This window comes from Cicer arietinum, chromosome 6 (assembly GCF_000331145.2).
Source record: "Cicer arietinum cultivar CDC Frontier isolate Library 1 chromosome 6, Cicar.CDCFrontier_v2.0, whole genome shotgun sequence".
NCBI lineage: Eukaryota > Viridiplantae > Streptophyta > Magnoliopsida > Fabales > Fabaceae > Cicer > Cicer arietinum.
This window is the reverse complement of record NC_021165.2, coordinates 15,425,594-15,441,799: the sequence shown is the minus strand read 5'-3', so window position 1 is coordinate 15,441,799 and position 16,206 is coordinate 15,425,594. Positions and strand designations below refer to the sequence as shown.

Sequence of the window (16,206 nt, the reverse complement as noted above, 5' to 3'; positions counted from 1 at the left end):
TCTGATCATGTTACTGGTAATAAAGGTCTCTTTTCATCACTTTCTACATCTGGTTTTTTACCTACTATAACTTCTGCCAATGGTACTCAAACCCGGTCTCAAGGAGTTGGCACTGTTCACATTCTCCCTTCTATCTCAGTTGCATCTGTTCTCTATGTACCTGGATGCCCCTTTAATTTACTTTCAGTTAGTCGATTGACTCGATCTCATAACTGTATTATTACGTTCACTAATGATAATGTTACCTTGCAGGACCGGAATTCGGGACGGACGATTGGCGTCGGATGTGAGTCACAAGGCCTCTATTACCTTTCTACAACATCCAAGACGTGCTCTGCCACAGAGTCCCCACATACTATCCATGCTCAGCTAGGACACCCAAGTCTTCCCAAACTACAAAAACTGGTGCCTAGTTTGTCTAAGTTATCTACTTTACATTGTGAGTCGTGTCAGTTAGGGAAACACACCCGTAGTAACTTTCCCGATCGAGTCAATAAAAGAGTATCCTCTCCTTTTGCTTTAGTTCACTCTGATGTTTGGGGTCCCTCTCGTACTGTGTCTACTTTAGAGTCTAGGTATTTTGTTACTTTTATTGATGATTATTCTCGTTGTACGTGGTTATTTTTAATGAAAAATAGAACTGAATTGTTTTCCATCTTTGAGCAATTTTATAAAGAAATTAAAACCCAATTTGGAGTTTCCATTCGTACCTTAAGAAGTGATAATGCTCGAGAATATTTGTCTCATCAATTTCAAAATTTTATGGCTTCCAACGGTATTTTACACCAAACCTCATGTCCTCATACACCTCAACAAAACGGGGTAGCCGAACGCAAAAATCGGCATCTCATTGAAACCACACGAACCTTGCTTCTCCATGGCAATGTTCCATTCCGTTTTTGGGGGGATGCAGTCTTAACGGCGTGCTACCTTATTAACCGTATGCCATCTTCTGTCCTTGATGGCAATATCCCCCATTCGGTCCTCTTTCCCCATACACCTCTTCACCCACTACCACCTCGTGTCTTTGGGTCCACATGTTTTGTTCACAATTTATCCCCCGGTTTGGACAAATTGTCAGCTCGGTCACTCAAGTGTGTCTTTCTCGGTTATCATCGGTCCCAAAAAGGCTACCGTTGTTATTCTCCCACACTACACCGCTACGTTACATCAGCTGATGTTACCTTTTTCGAGTCTGTACAATATTTTAAACCTACCCATATAGCTACTGAGCCCTATCAGGACATTAATCCCGAACCTCCTCAAGTAGTTCTCCCTCTCCCACCCCCTCATATTCCTATCGAACCTGCCGAGTCTGCCCCCCAACCTCCACGACCACTACAAACATATCAGCGTCGTCGCTTATCCTCTGTTGTGCTTGTTCCTGCTCCCATTACAGACTCCCCTCCGACGCCACATCCGGATCCGGCCCTGCCACCTGAGACTAACCTTCCCATTGCTCTTCGTAAGGATATTCGCACCACCCGTAATCCATCTCCTCATTATATTGATTTGTGTTATCATCGTCTTTCTCCTTTACATTACACTTGCTTGTCCTCCTTGTCTTTTGTTTCTATTCCTAAAACTACAGGTGAAGCATTATCCCACCCTGAGTGGAGGCAAGCAATGCTTGATGAGATGTGTGCTCTACAAAGCAGTGGTACTTGGGAATTGGTACCTCTACCTCATGGGAAGTCGGTAGTCGGGTGTCGTTGGCTTTATACAGTGAAGGTTGGTCCTGATGGTAAGATTGATCGATTTAAGGCTCGTTTGGTAGCCAAGGGATATACTTAGATTTTTGGGTTGGATTACAGTGACACATTCTCACCGGTTGCCAAAATGGCATCTGTCAGACAATTTTTCTCCATTGCAGCAATTAGACATTGGCCTCTCCATCAGCTTGACATTAAAAATGCCTTTTTGCACGGTGATCTTGAAGAGGAAGTGTATATGGAGCAACCACCAGGATTTGTTGCTCAGGGGGAGTCTTCCAACATGGTTTGTCGGCTACACAGGTCCCTTTATGGTCTTAAACAGTCTCCTAGAGCTTGGTTTGGCAGATTCAGCTCGATAGTACAAGAATTTGGTATGATCCGCAGTGAAGCCGATCACTCTGTATTTTATCATCACTCAGCTCAAGGGTGCATCTATCTTATTGTTTACGTGGATGACATTGTTATAACTGGTAGTGATCAGCAAGGAATACTCCAGTTAAAACAACATCTCTCAAATAAATTTCAGACTAAAGACCTTGGTAAACTCCGTTATTTTCTGGGTATTGAAGTAGCTCAATCCAAGGATGGCCTTGTAATTTCACAAAGAAAATATGCTATGGATATTCTTGAAGAAACTGGCCTACTAAATGCCAAGTCAGTTGATACTCCTATGGATCCAAATGTCAAACTCCTACCCAATCAGGGGGAGCCTCTATCAGATTCAGGAAGATATAGGAGATTGGTTGGAAAATTAAACTATCTCACAGTCACTCGTCCTGACATTTCCTTTGCTGTCAGTGTGGTAAGTCAGTTCTTAAATTCTCCTTGCCAAGAACATATGGATGCTGTAATCCGGATTCTTAAATACATCAAAAGTGCACCTGGAAAATGTCCCATTTATGAAGATAGAGGACATACTCAAATAATTGGCTACTCAGATGCTGATTGGGCAGGCTCACCCATAGATAGACGATCAGCTTCCGGGTATTGTGTACTCATAGGAGGAAATTTAATATCTTGGAAGAGTAAGAAACAAAATGTTGTTGCAAGATCCAGCGCTGAGGTAGAATACAGGGCCATGACACTAGTAACATGTGAACTCATCTGGCTGAAACAGTTATTGAAAGAACTTCAATTTGAAGAGACCAGCACAATGACATTAATATGTGATAATCAAGCTGCATTGCACATTGCCTCGAATTCGGTTTTTCATGAGAGGACCAAACATATTGAGATTGACTGCCATTTTGTTAGAGAAAAGATTGAATCAGGTGACATCATCACCAGCTTTGTCAAATCCAATGATCAGTTAGCAGATGTGTTTACAAAATCATTGCGAGGTCCTAGAATTAGTTATATATGTAACAAGCTAGGTGCATTTGATTTATATGCTCCAGCTTGAGGGGGAGTGTTAAATACTATATTAAAATGTAAATAATATATATGGGCTGTAAGTATGTAAGTATTCTGACCCGTTAGCATTACTGTAAATTAGGGTTATTTAATACCCTGTGTCTATATAAAGAGATTTCGCTGTGTAGTTGAAACACACGGGTTATTCTATATGTCTCTCAATACTCTTTATATTTAACAAATACTAATTATTTCATTGTACATGGATTCAGATTATTGGAGTATGTGGCCATTGGTCCTCGATTTTCAAACTTGATTTCTCAGACACTACTGGTCCTACTCAAAAAGCTTCCTCCAAAGGTTTCTGTTTGTCCTTGTCCTTTGAGTTTATTTCTTAAGCACATATATTATTACTTTTAAATCACATTTGTTTCAACTAGCTGTAACAACTTGCTCTAAACAATGTGCATTTCTAACCATGTTTTCAGGGGAAAAAACTCATGGTTATTGGTACAACAAGTGAAGTGGATTTCTTGGACTCAATTGGATTTTGCGATACCTTCTCTGTAACTTACAATGTTCCTACCTTGAACACAAATGATGCAAAGAAGGTAAATTTATTTGTTCTCCGCATTTTGGTATAGCTCGTAGGTTAATTACATGCTACTGAACTTTTGCAAAAAAAAGAAAAGAATTACATGCTATTGACATATGGATTATGAATGTTACTTGTTATTGTTGATGTCTTTCTGTTCATTTTATAACTTATCAGTTGTTTCATCTGTTTAAAATTTAAGTGATTTTATCATTTGCAATGTCAAAATTTGAATGAACAATTTAATTTGTTTCACTAGTTTATATGCTATTGTTGCTTTTGCTTATATATACAAATATTGTAGTTCAAAATAAATGTTAAACATCTCTTTTTCATTTGTAAAATTACAGGTCCTAGAAAAGTTGAACGTTTTTGCTGAAGAAGATGTTGATTCTGCTGCAGAGGCATTGAATGATGTATGTATCGTTACTCCTTTATTTGCTTCATCCGATTATTAGTGGTATAGACGTTGGTCGTTTGTTTGTTGATATGTTTCTCTTGTTGCCGATGAGGATTTTGTTTATTTTTACTTTCTTCCAGCTTTTTCAAAATGCTCAATTTTGTATTTTCTAGCATACTATGCTTTTAATGGCAGGAAGTTAAATTGTTCGAATATCTTAATTTGCATAATATTTCCTACTGGAAACGAGCTGTTGGTAAAGAACATTTGCTGCAATATTTTGTACTTATTCTAACTCTTATTTTGTGCTCAATTTTATACTCAGATGCCTATCAAGAAGCTATACATGTTGATTGAGATGGCAGCACAAGGTGCACAAGGTGGATCTGCAGAAGCTATCTATTCTGGCCAAGAGAAGATCAATATATCTCATTTCTATGATTGCCTCCAGGATGTTGTCAGATTATAATTTCTTTTCTCATTAAGTGCTACCACAGTAGAGTGCATTGTATCATCATCATGTCTGAATCTCATTTTGTATATTTAAAAATCCTATGTTTGCATAGTACTTCTGTTCAGTTTTGGGGAGGCTTTATCAATCAGTGGCGCTTGCTTATGCAGATAGTAATTTTGAGAGGCAGGAATTTGTAGTTCAGATTTTATCTATTAAGGCTATGCCTTAGTTTGAATTGAGTTGTGTACCGAACTCGCATAAGCATAACCTTCTGTATTGGGGAATCAACAGTATCCAAACATCTTATATTGTGATATAAATTATTATGATTTTTTCTTTAAATGTGAATGAGATTTAACAATGAATAGTTTTAACGTTTTTATGATAAGTTGAGATACTTTTCTATCAGAATTTTTTCCGAAAACTACAAGGGATTGCATATTTTCATAGAAAATATTAATCGAATCCATATTAAAGAAGTTCGTGCATGCTCAGGAATATAACAAGCAATAGATCAAGTGTATTTTCACTTGTTTGGTTATTCTCTTTATAGCTTCAAGCAGGTTAAGGTTTATAAATAACAGATGCCACTTTTCACTTTCAACACACTAAGCTGTGTAAAGCAAACTTGGTCTTGCAGAAAATGAACTAAATTTCAGGAAATAATCAACCATGGTTCCATTGCTAGCAATATTTGATGCAGTAACAGGTATTCGGACTTGAGGAAATCATCAATCATGGATCTAGAGGGGGCCCCAAGTCGAGAGGTATATGTGAGAGGAGTTTTAATATAAGAAAATTAAATCTTATGGATGAGCATGATTTAGTCCTAATCATTCATGATTTAATCAATGGCTTAGATTCATTTTTCTCACACTTTTATTATAAAAGTCTTTTCATTTGACATTTTGTATTATTATATATATATAACTTACAAAAAAATAGAGTACCAAACTCATCACTCGCTTGTACATGACACCTAAATACATGACACCTAAAATTTAAACGACATGGTTTCAACATTTATTGTTAGTTTGCAGTTGGACAAAGTAGCCCCTTAGTTAGTTTGCTTCGTTAGTAAGGTTGACACGTGAACCGCTAACGTTACGAAATCAACTGGTAGTCAACTCAGTGCTGCGTCAGACAAGAGTTAAATTACCCAATTTAATAAACATGTCATACATATGGGCTAAATTGTCCGATTTTGTAAACCAATTTGAAACTAAAATTATGTTTAAAACTAAAACCTGTCATCAAATAGTTCATCCTAATCACAGAAAACAAATAAATAGAGACAATTAATATTAAAATTTAACCCCAAAAAAAAAATAAACAACTACATTGAAAACGGATCCCCTAAATTGATGAACACTAAAATGCATGCAAGACAGTGTAGAAGTTACTCAAATGCAAACTCACAAACCAAAAGGTCAATATTATATTAGTCATAAAAAGAGGGGATTATTCATTTGAACACAAGTATAGGAGAAGAAAAACAAACCTATGCTTATGGTGGTGATGACAAACGCAAGAGTGAGAATGATATTGAGTTAATAAATATGAAACACCATGAATGAATGAATTCAGATAAATTACCCCTATCACATGTGAACTACCATGTTAGAAGGTTCCATTCACCTCACATTTATTGACAACAACAAAATTGACGTCATTTAATTTAAGAGTGTTATTTGTCTATTTTAAATTTGAGAAGAAAAATATCCAACCTCTTCAATTTCGATCACTAATTGGCTATACACTCTTCTAAAAATGTTTTAGTTGTTGGCTGTTGATGAAAAGAAACAATGTTTTTTGGTATAAAAAGAAATAACATTTTATTCTTTCTAGTGTAGTTTAATTAAGATATCTCAACAAATTCTACGAATCCATATGGCCACATCAAATAAGGTACGAGTTAATTTTGCAATTGAATATTAAACTTTTCATGATGGATTCATACTGTTTGACTTTAGAGCGGAAACTGCACTCTGCCTTTGAAACACTCACGTCCGTTCGATGAATCACACGCTCCAGAACAAGTAACCGCCGTTATCATGACATGTGCACTCTCAGCCTTCATTTTTCTGGTTTCTCATACAAAGACTTTATGTTTTGTTGATACCTGTAAATAGACAACAGTTGAGATGTGGGAGGACTACTGGGCGGCAATATTTTGGATCGTAGATTTGACTTTTTAAAAATAATAATAAGATTGAATACGTGGCGTAATCTAAAGCGTTTGATTCATCTAACGACTCAAAAGGCAGAGTGGAGTTCCCACTTAAAGGTAGGAAATCTGAATCCGTAAATTGTGTGTAGCATACATAGGTAAACACCTAATATCTAGAGTAGTCAAATCAATGTTGCCACCTACTTTTAGTGGATTTCATTATCTTATTTATTGGGTTACAAAATCTCTCATAAAAGTGAAGGATTATATTTTGACTTTAAGAAGACAATGTTCTTCATTGCGCCTAACAGATGCCAGATTGCCACCAGACTCAATCCATAGAATATAGACAACTTTACATGTTCAAAAAATACGTTCAATAAAAAAGAAAATAGTGATTTTTTTAATTATTTAAAAAAAAGAAAAAGTATTGTGATTTAGTGATCATGTGTTATTTACCTAACTTTTAATCATGATTAATTATATATGTAATACATAAAAAATTATAATATATATATATATATATATATATATATATATATATATATATATATATATATATATTATAATTGCTTCTGTAGTCCATTAACTTAATTTCAGATAACACTTCAGTTTTTTTTTTTTTCCGATTAAGTCTTTTATTTAATTTTACATAATAATTTGATCATTTATGTCTTAAAATATCAACAATGTTATTACTTTTTATAAAAATTCAAAAAATTCTATCAAAATTTTCAATTAAAACTCATAAATTTAATTATCATCTTCAATATAACACAAATTTCATCAAATTCATAATCAAATTCATAATCAAATCGTCAAATAAACTCATACTTTTATTATTTATTTAATGAATTTAATGTTGTTGGAGATAAAAACATAAGTTTATTTTAATATTTGAGTTATGCATTTGATGAATGTGAATTTTTTTGAAATTGATATTGAGTTTTATGGGTTTTACTTGAAGATTTTGATGAATTTTTTAAATTTTTGTAAAAAAATGATAACATTATTAACATTTTAAAATATAAAACATCAAACTGTTATTTAAAATTAAATAAAAGATTAAATAATAAAAAATTAAAATATTACTTAAAATTAAGTTAACAACTGTTACACCTATATATATATTAGTGCTATTGTAAAGAAATATACTAGATTTTGGTGTGACTTCATTCTTTCCGACTTACTATTCATTTAATCTATTATATTTATAATTTTATTTAAATTTATTTAATTAAATAATTGATTTAATGTTTGTAACATCTATACAGTTATAAAAAAATATATTAAAGTTTAAAAATAAAATATATATAATTTTATTTATTTTAAAAATCAAATAACTAATTTTATTTAAATAGTCCTATAAAATTTTGTAAGTTATATTATTTTATCGATAAAAGCATAAATACGAGCTCCACGCTAGTTTTAATTTAATCGAAAAAATGTTTCCGGCATGCATGCATGATAGGTGTCGTTATCACTAATGTTATATATGAAATCAGGAGATGATATTCAAATGCACGAGGTTACACTATTTAGAATAAAATAAAAAATATTTGATGTATATTCATAAATTATATATATTTTAAGAGATAAAGAAATAATGTAATAGATTAATCATATGATATGAAGAAATATATAACGAAAATGAAATGTAGAAGAATTTGAAATATAAATATATTATTGTTGTTAAAAAATATTACTCGTAGTTGCAATAATTAGTCTTTATTTTTTAACAGAGATATTTTACACAACTAAAAACAAGAAAAAAAAAGTCTCATTTCTCAAATTTGATAAAATTTATCTAAATTTTAAACTAATAAAAAAATGTGGTTAAAAGTATCTTGCTACTATTTCTAATATAAAATATGATATGTCTTTTCTCAAATGAACATATAGAAACAAAATAGATTGCTAGAACATGCCTTCATTTTTTTATTATATTTTCTCACGTGAAAGTTGAAGAAAGAGGAAGAAAAATAAATCATTGATTGAGAAAAGAAAAGAAAAGAAAACAATCCACACTACTAGTAGCTTCCTAGCTACCATCAATTAATGCATATATAAAGAAGAGTGTGTGTAATATAAATTGTTTTGGTAACACGTACAAATATTGATCAAGCTAGGTAGGTTTTAATTAAAATATGGGTGAAAATGTGATGGAGCTAAACTTTGGTTCATTAGCCAATTTTTCTTCTAGCTCGTCATCCCCTAAGCCATTACGTTGCCCCGCACCATTTCTATTGAAAACCTATGATTTGTTGGAAGAACATAGTGAAATTGTGTCATGGAATGAACAAGGAAATGCTTTTGTTGTGTGGTCTCCAGCTGAATTCTCTGAGCTCACCTTGCCTAGATATTTCAAACACAATAATTTCTCTAGCTTTATTCGACAATTGAATACATATGTAAGTGATTTTCCATATTCGTTTTATAATAGTGATTAATTTCCATCAAGAAATCTATTAAACATGCATGTGGATTGTGTTCTCTCATATGAGTTTTTCCATACACAAAAATCGCATATCGACTATTTATTTAAAATGTATGAATTCTTTAATTAATACTTAGAATAATTCATCGTTGATAGTGTTTTTCCCTCTCCACACCAAAAAGAATTATCTATATTGATAAAATAAGTTGAAAACATAAGTCTCAAATTAATTATAGTCATGGTCTAAATAAAACTTAGTTAATTATCATCTTATAAAATTGGTTTTGAGAAGTTTGAATTAATTAGTCCTAGTTCCTAATAATAGAAATTAATTTAAGAACTAGAATTCCTTTCTTCTCCTAATTTGAAGGCTAACTATACATAAATTTATATTACATGCCTAAGAAAGAAATATCATTCATTGTTTCTTTTTTAATCCTTCAAAAGTATGCTGATATAATTACGTGATAACAAATCTTGATTGATCAAGGGTATCTTGCAAAAAAATTGAGTTTTTATTCTGAATTTTTAGTTGTTTTCTAGTGTTTATTTTTTTCTTCACTAGCTTCCTCAATAGTTCTTTTAATTATTATTTGGAAGTTGAATTAGAAAAAGTAGTGTATGACTATAAAATAAAACAAAATAAATCCACCCACGTGCATATAATGAATAATATTGGTCAAGTCAGTAACACAAATTGCATATGGTCAAATCAGTTATTTTAACCCAAAGTCAAAATCGACGTGTGTACATATTGTATTAACGTTATATTATACTATGGGTCTATCTATGAGCACACTTAAATTGAAAATAAATATAATCTTGCTTGTTGCAGATGATAACCTGCCAAATTTTCAGTTGCAAAATTTTCAACAATATTGTCTTTGACTGTTATTTTATTTCTTTCTTTTAAAAAAAATGTGTATATAAAACTTCCCCTTGGTGTGTGTGTAACATAACAAGAATGATATTTTAATATTTTTCAAAAGTGTGATACTTTAGTTTTATGTAAACTGACTGATTAATTACTTTTTTTTTTACTCAACAGCTACAATTAAAATTCAACAAATATATTAATCATAATTTCAGTGTTGAAACTTCTCAATTTTTCCCTTTAGCAAAATTATATTGGACAATTTGTAGTTAAGCTTCAGAAACATTTTCTAGCATATAGTATGTGGGTAAAGTTTATCTTCTTTACCTAGGAAAAATTTTTGGGAAAAAAAAAACTAAATGTGCAACCTAATTAAATTAACTAATGAGGATTAAGCAAAATCCTTGAAAATATGCAATCTTTTAATTAATCATATGGATTGTTTACAAATTAAAGAGTTTTATTTTATTGCTAAAAAAGTATTCGATCAACTGCTTCTAGCTAATTGTTTAAGTTTGGTGTTTTAAAAAAGGGATTTAAGAAAATATCATCTAAAAGATGGGAATTTCAGCATGAGAAATTTCAAAAGGGTTGCAAGCACATGCTGGTTGAAATAAGTAGGAAAAAGTGTGAGCCAAGTGTGTTTCCTTCATACCTCAAGTCTTGTTCAGAGGAAAATGCAATGACTAATTCATCAGTGGAAGAAAACATTAGTAACAATCATGAATTACTCATGGAAGAGAACAAGAACCTTAAGAAGGAGAGATTGAAGTTGCAAATGCAAATAGAAGAATGTAAGACACTAGAAATGAAGTTGTTGGAGTGTCTTTCTCAATATATGGATAGCCAACAAAATAAAGCTAGGAGACTTTGTTAATTCATACTCTTTTTTTAGCAGATGTTAATTATACATTTTATCATCAAGAAATGAAGAAAAAGAATGTGGAGTAAATACTCAAGTTTTTGGAGTTTGAAGTTGTAGGGTTGTGTATAAACATAGTCTCCTCATATTATTGATATTTTAAAATGACTAAGAAATTAAAATGTTGGATCTAATTCGTTCCATTTGTTTAATATACTCTAATTAGAATGAAATAGAAACAAAATTATTAGTTGAAAAATTTATATATTTAGTTAAAAATTTAGTCTCATTATCAACTTAGTTTCTAATTTATCATTGATATTACATACTACTTGTAAATACCAACAGTTCATAGACCATTTTAAAAAATCAATAATATAAGATATTAAATTGATACAATCTTATAATTTCAACAATCAATTTAACATTTTTTTTAAAAAGGTTTTGTCATCATCGAATAATGCACGTATGTTTTACCTTTATTATTAGTTTAATCAAATTTGAGTGGAGACAAATATTGATAAAGTTTATAATTAATTATCATAATTTAAATGGTCTATTTAATATTGATGCAATTTGTCACAGACAACTACAAAATCGTGAAATCAGATTCAATACATGACTCATTCTAACAATATCGACATTTATCAATTGAACTATATCCCTTTACATTCTTATTATGGCTTATGCACTAAAATGAAGATTATTTCCCATAGATTAGCTTTGATAATCGTATAAGAAAAGCACAGTGACTATCTAAGATCTAGCACAGTGATTATTTCCCATAGATTAGCTTTGATAATGTGAAGACTTTATTGCTATCGTTATGAGTCCCCAACCAACACCCAACTTACCTACATTTCTCTTTATAAAGAAAATGTAGGGTGACTTTTAAGCTTTGAAGTTTTGACACTCTTGTATATTTGGATGGGTTTTCCATACATGAAAATGTGATGCTACATTTTGAAGATAGTCTGATCATGGGATTAGCAAGGTCCATATAATATATCTGGAATTCAGGTTCAGTATTCCATTTGATGAAGCTCCACTAAATATTACAATTTTCCACTAGATCTGAAAACTAGCAAAAGGAGGGAAAAGTTAACAGACATTGAATAAAATAGCCTCATCAAATAGTATATAGAGTAAACCCCTGTAGAACAATTATAATGTCAGACAAGCACAACCTCCTGGCACCAGGACAAAAATTGCCTTGTTCATCAGACCATTCAATACACACAGCTAAAATGGCTTATAAGATACAGTCCCGATTATTCGAAGGATTAACAATAATCCCTACTCAGATAAAGTCGACTTCAGCTCTCCATTACTTTTCAGCTCCATAACAATATCGCAACCGCCTATCAGCTCACTTTTGTAGTAAAGCTGAGGAAAGGTAGGCCAGTTCGAGAATACCTTCAATCCCTGTCTCACCTCATCGTCACTCAATATATCAAAGGAACCAAATTCCACACCCTCCTCTCGGAGGGCGTTTACAACTCTGGAACTAAAGCCGCATCTTGGAGCATCTGGTGCACCCTTCATGAAGAGCACCACAGGGGAAGAGGCGATCAATTTCTTCAAACGATCTTCAATTGTCTCTTTTGCAAGAATCCCTTTCTCGTGTAAAATTTTCTGAAGTTCCCCACTTTTTTGCATCTCCAACACAATGTCTGATCCGCCAATAAGCTCCCCCTTGATATATAGTTGAGGATAACTGGACCAGTTTGAATAAACCTTAAGTCCCTGACGGACTTCTTCGTCAGTAAGAATGTCGAAACTCTCGAAGGGAACATTTTCCTGTTTGAGAATTTCAACCACCTTCCTACTGAAACCACACTTAGATTCATCTGGTTTTCCCTTCATGAACAGCATAACTGAACATAAATTTACCAGGCTTTCCAGCCGGGAGGTTAGTGTAGTACTCAAATCCGTAGATTTAGAGATGCCACCCTTGGCATTTCCTGATTCTTTTATATTTGCTTCATCGATGGTTTTGATACCATGATCTTTGAAAACATCCTTTAATTCCCCACTCTCATGCATAGCAATTGCTATGTCGCACCCACCAAGAAGTTCTCCTTTGCAGTAAAGCTGAGGAAATGTTGGCCAATTAGAAAACTTTTTCAAGCCTTCACGAACCTCTGAATCTGAGAGGATGTCAAAACTGCCAAACTTGACTTTTTCTTCCTTCAAAATATCAACAACTTTTCTGCTAAATCCACATTGGGGCTCTTCGGGACTTCCCTTCATGAAAAGAAAGACAGGCTGAGAGTTAATGAGCTCCTCTAACCGCTTTTTCAGATGACTACCAATCACTGGTTGAACTTTACTCTTTTCCTTTGAAGAAGAATTTTCTTGCGCTAATTCTTTCACTGTTTCAAGAACAGCAGATCCTGCAGCCATCCCAAGACTAGCAGGAGACGCAGAATCCCCAGGGTTAATCGAGCCTGCTACTTTGGAAACCTTGTTAGCCAAACTTGATGGATCAGCTCCCTCCAATGTGTCAACAGTCTTGCCATCCTGACAGACAATGACTACTAATCAAATGATAAAATCAAGCAAAGAAGAGAGAATAATCGGAGTACTATGATTGCAAGGTAACAAAGATAACTCTCCTGTTTATATGGCAAAATTCGTAATATAAAAAAAATAAATAAAAAAAATAAAAAGAAAGATAATATCAAATTCAAGTCATGATTAAAAATACGCATAAGCAACTTTGATACGTTATTTCCTCAAAAAAAATATTGAAAAGTTAAAAATTCAATATCAATTAATGTTTATAAGCAATTGTCTCAACTGTATGCAGAGAAAGTTTGCAGAAAATTATCATACATAAAAGTCAGTGAGACTCGAACAACAATTGACGACACTTCTCGAAAGTATAAGTTAACGACTCTCTTTGTCTTTACATCTAAGACAGTGACCTAATTGGCATCAGTTTGACGAATTGAGTGTTGAGGGACACATTCGTTTTTTTTATCAAAATGACATTGATCAAATCATTGTTTCAGCCATAAAGACCATGATGACCATTAATTTCTACTTCCAAGGAATGTCGTCGATCGTTGTTGGAGTTTCGAATGACTTTTAAGCATTGATCCACGGCGGACCACTTATGAAGTTGGTTTACTGTACAATCTGCCTATCTTACATTAACATAAATAAGTTCTATCAGAAAAATTATTGCTGACATTACCAAAGTGCAGTAAGAGAATGTAAGGAGAAGTACTACCATACTTCACAAAGGTTCAATCTTTGTACAGATGATGTACTCAACCTTAAGAGTGAGTAAAGACTAAATGACCACTTGAAAAATACACCTGTCATTCCCTTTTCATTTTTAGAATCTTTATGCTATATGTAGTCAAGCCTTAAAGTCACTTAAGGGTTTCCGTCTTGGAAACCAAGAACGAGAGCCAGTTTGGATAAATTTCTCATCAAGTGTTTATGGACAAATAAATACTAAAACATCTCACAGCAACATTGACATTTTTTAAACAATGGCTTCTTATATAAGATAAAATTAGCTGATACGTTTCATATTTTTATAAACACTCTAATATTTAACTTCCTCATAAACATCTATAAACTTATAAATTATTTTAGTAAGTAAAGAACCACATTCAAGGTGACAACCCTCCCACGCAGTCACATGTAATTCAAAACAAAAACATAACACCAATCAGACATACTAGCACAAATTATATCCAATTGTTCAACCAGATTGACCACAAGAACAGAACCATAGTCATCAACTCGTGGTAAAATCAAAATAAGAAGAAAAACAAATTCCAGCATTTTCCACAGAAGAGCCACAACATATTGAAATAGTAAAATATACAAAATCATAGGCTATCCCCAAAATTTGTGTTTTACCAAGTAACTATGCCGCAAAAACAACAACAACAGCATATACAGCCCCTAAACCCTAAACCCGAAAACCATTAATAACAATTACCTAACAATCAACATAAATTGCAGTTAATTACAACAGAAGAATGAGGATTGAAGAAGAAAATGAGAAGGTAAGCATACCTTGAAGAAGACAAAAAAAGGAACAGCAGAAACAGAATAAGCTTCGGATATTTCGGGTTGTTCTTCAGCTTCGACCTACAAAAAATTGAATGTTGATTAATAAATATAAAGTAAAAAACCAAAAGAAAAAAAAAAAGAATATGAAGAAGAAAGAAAGAAACCCTTAAGAAATGGGTATGAGGGAAATCAGTGGCCAGGTGAGAGAAGAGTTGATCCATGTGCTTAGAAGCTTCACACCATGAAGCCCAAAAGTGAAGGACAACGGGAGAACCACCGCCAACCACCTCATCCAACTCTCCCTTTGACTTCACGTCTCGCACCGACCCACCCATTCTTCTCTCTCTCTCGATGATGATGATGATGAATGATGATCACGCTCACAAACCCTAATCCTCGCTATAACAAAAATAAAGGTTTTAATATTAATTTTTTTCTTACAAAAAAGCTTTAATATATATGTAAATAACTTCTTTTCTTTTAATTTTTTTATGAAAATAATTAATTATGTACTCTGTGTTTGGTCTTTCTTTAAGGATGGGGAGGACATCGTCCCATCTCCTAAATTTTTCTATAAAAAGAAATTATTTAAAAGAAATGAGATTCATATAAATAAAAGTGAAAATATGACAAATTTATTAATCTACTATTTAGTCTGCATCAAATTAAAATTAAATTAAATTTTCTTTTAATACAAAATTAATATTTTTTTCTATAAATTTATTTAACTAAAAAGATTATGTTACATGTTAGTTTTTTTTTTAATCTATTAAACCAAACCGACTTATTTTTAAGTAAATATGAATGATATTTTTTATTACTAATACTAAATTTTGAATTTTATGTTAAATTATAAGTTTGTTAATATTTTAATAATTTTTCTTAAAATAAAATTTTAATATTTTTTCTTAAAATAAAATTTTAATAATTTTTCTTAAAATAAAATTTTAATAATTAAATCATTTTAGTTTATTTTAATTTTTAATATATTTAAATGTGTTATTATAAAATATAATTAAAATATAATTTCATATAAAATGTAATATAATTGACACATATTTGAGAGATTGATACTAATGAAAAATATCTATTAAAAAGGTAAATTTTCTAATTAATTTCTACATTTACATTCCAAAAAACAATAACCTTTTTTATTCTAGAAAAAAAATTTACGACAAAAAATAAACATTTTTATTTTGAAAGACTTTTGCCACTCACATAACATGCAACTTTTTGAGTAAAAACCAAACTCTGACTTAAAAAAAAAAAAAAAAAAAAAAAAAAAAAAAAAAAAGGTTTTTAAAAATT

General features: G+C 32.0%; 3 protein-coding genes across 3 annotated transcripts in view; 2 read left to right on the top strand and 1 right to left on the bottom strand.

Moving 5' to 3' along the window:
• The window catches only part of LOC101504834 (vesicle-fusing ATPase), a 15,540-nt gene extending 10,681 nt beyond the window's left edge, over positions 1 to 4,859 (top strand). The window contains exons 18-21 of the mRNA XM_073369884.1: positions 3,341 to 3,428; positions 3,557 to 3,679; positions 4,014 to 4,079; positions 4,389 to 4,859. Of these exons, the coding sequence (XP_073225985.1) occupies positions 3,341 to 3,428; positions 3,557 to 3,679; positions 4,014 to 4,079; positions 4,389 to 4,532 (421 nt within the window). The 3' untranslated portion in view covers positions 4,533 to 4,859. The remainder of the gene's footprint in view (positions 1 to 3,340; positions 3,429 to 3,556; positions 3,680 to 4,013; positions 4,080 to 4,388) is intronic.
• Positions 4,860 to 8,689: 3,830 nt separating this feature from the next.
• HSFB5 (heat stress transcription factor B-5) lies at positions 8,690 to 11,054 on the top strand. The gene is made up of 2 exons (XM_004504993.4): positions 8,690 to 9,098; positions 10,531 to 11,054. The coding sequence occupies exons 1-2, from the start codon at positions 8,835 to 8,837 to the stop codon at positions 10,873 to 10,875; spliced, it is 609 nt and encodes a 202-aa protein (XP_004505050.1). The 5' UTR covers positions 8,690 to 8,834; the 3' UTR covers positions 10,876 to 11,054.
• A 789-nt stretch (positions 11,055 to 11,843) lies between these two features.
• LOC101504190 (monothiol glutaredoxin-S17) lies at positions 11,844 to 15,320 on the bottom strand. Its single transcript, XM_004504992.4, has 3 exons — positions 15,063 to 15,320; positions 14,902 to 14,976; positions 11,844 to 13,383 (listed from the first exon to the last, which is right to left on the bottom strand). The coding sequence occupies exons 1-3, from the start codon at positions 15,231 to 15,233 to the stop codon at positions 12,157 to 12,159; spliced, it is 1,473 nt and encodes a 490-aa protein (XP_004505049.1). The 5' UTR covers positions 15,234 to 15,320; the 3' UTR covers positions 11,844 to 12,156.
• Positions 15,321 to 16,206: the final 886 nt, after the last annotated feature.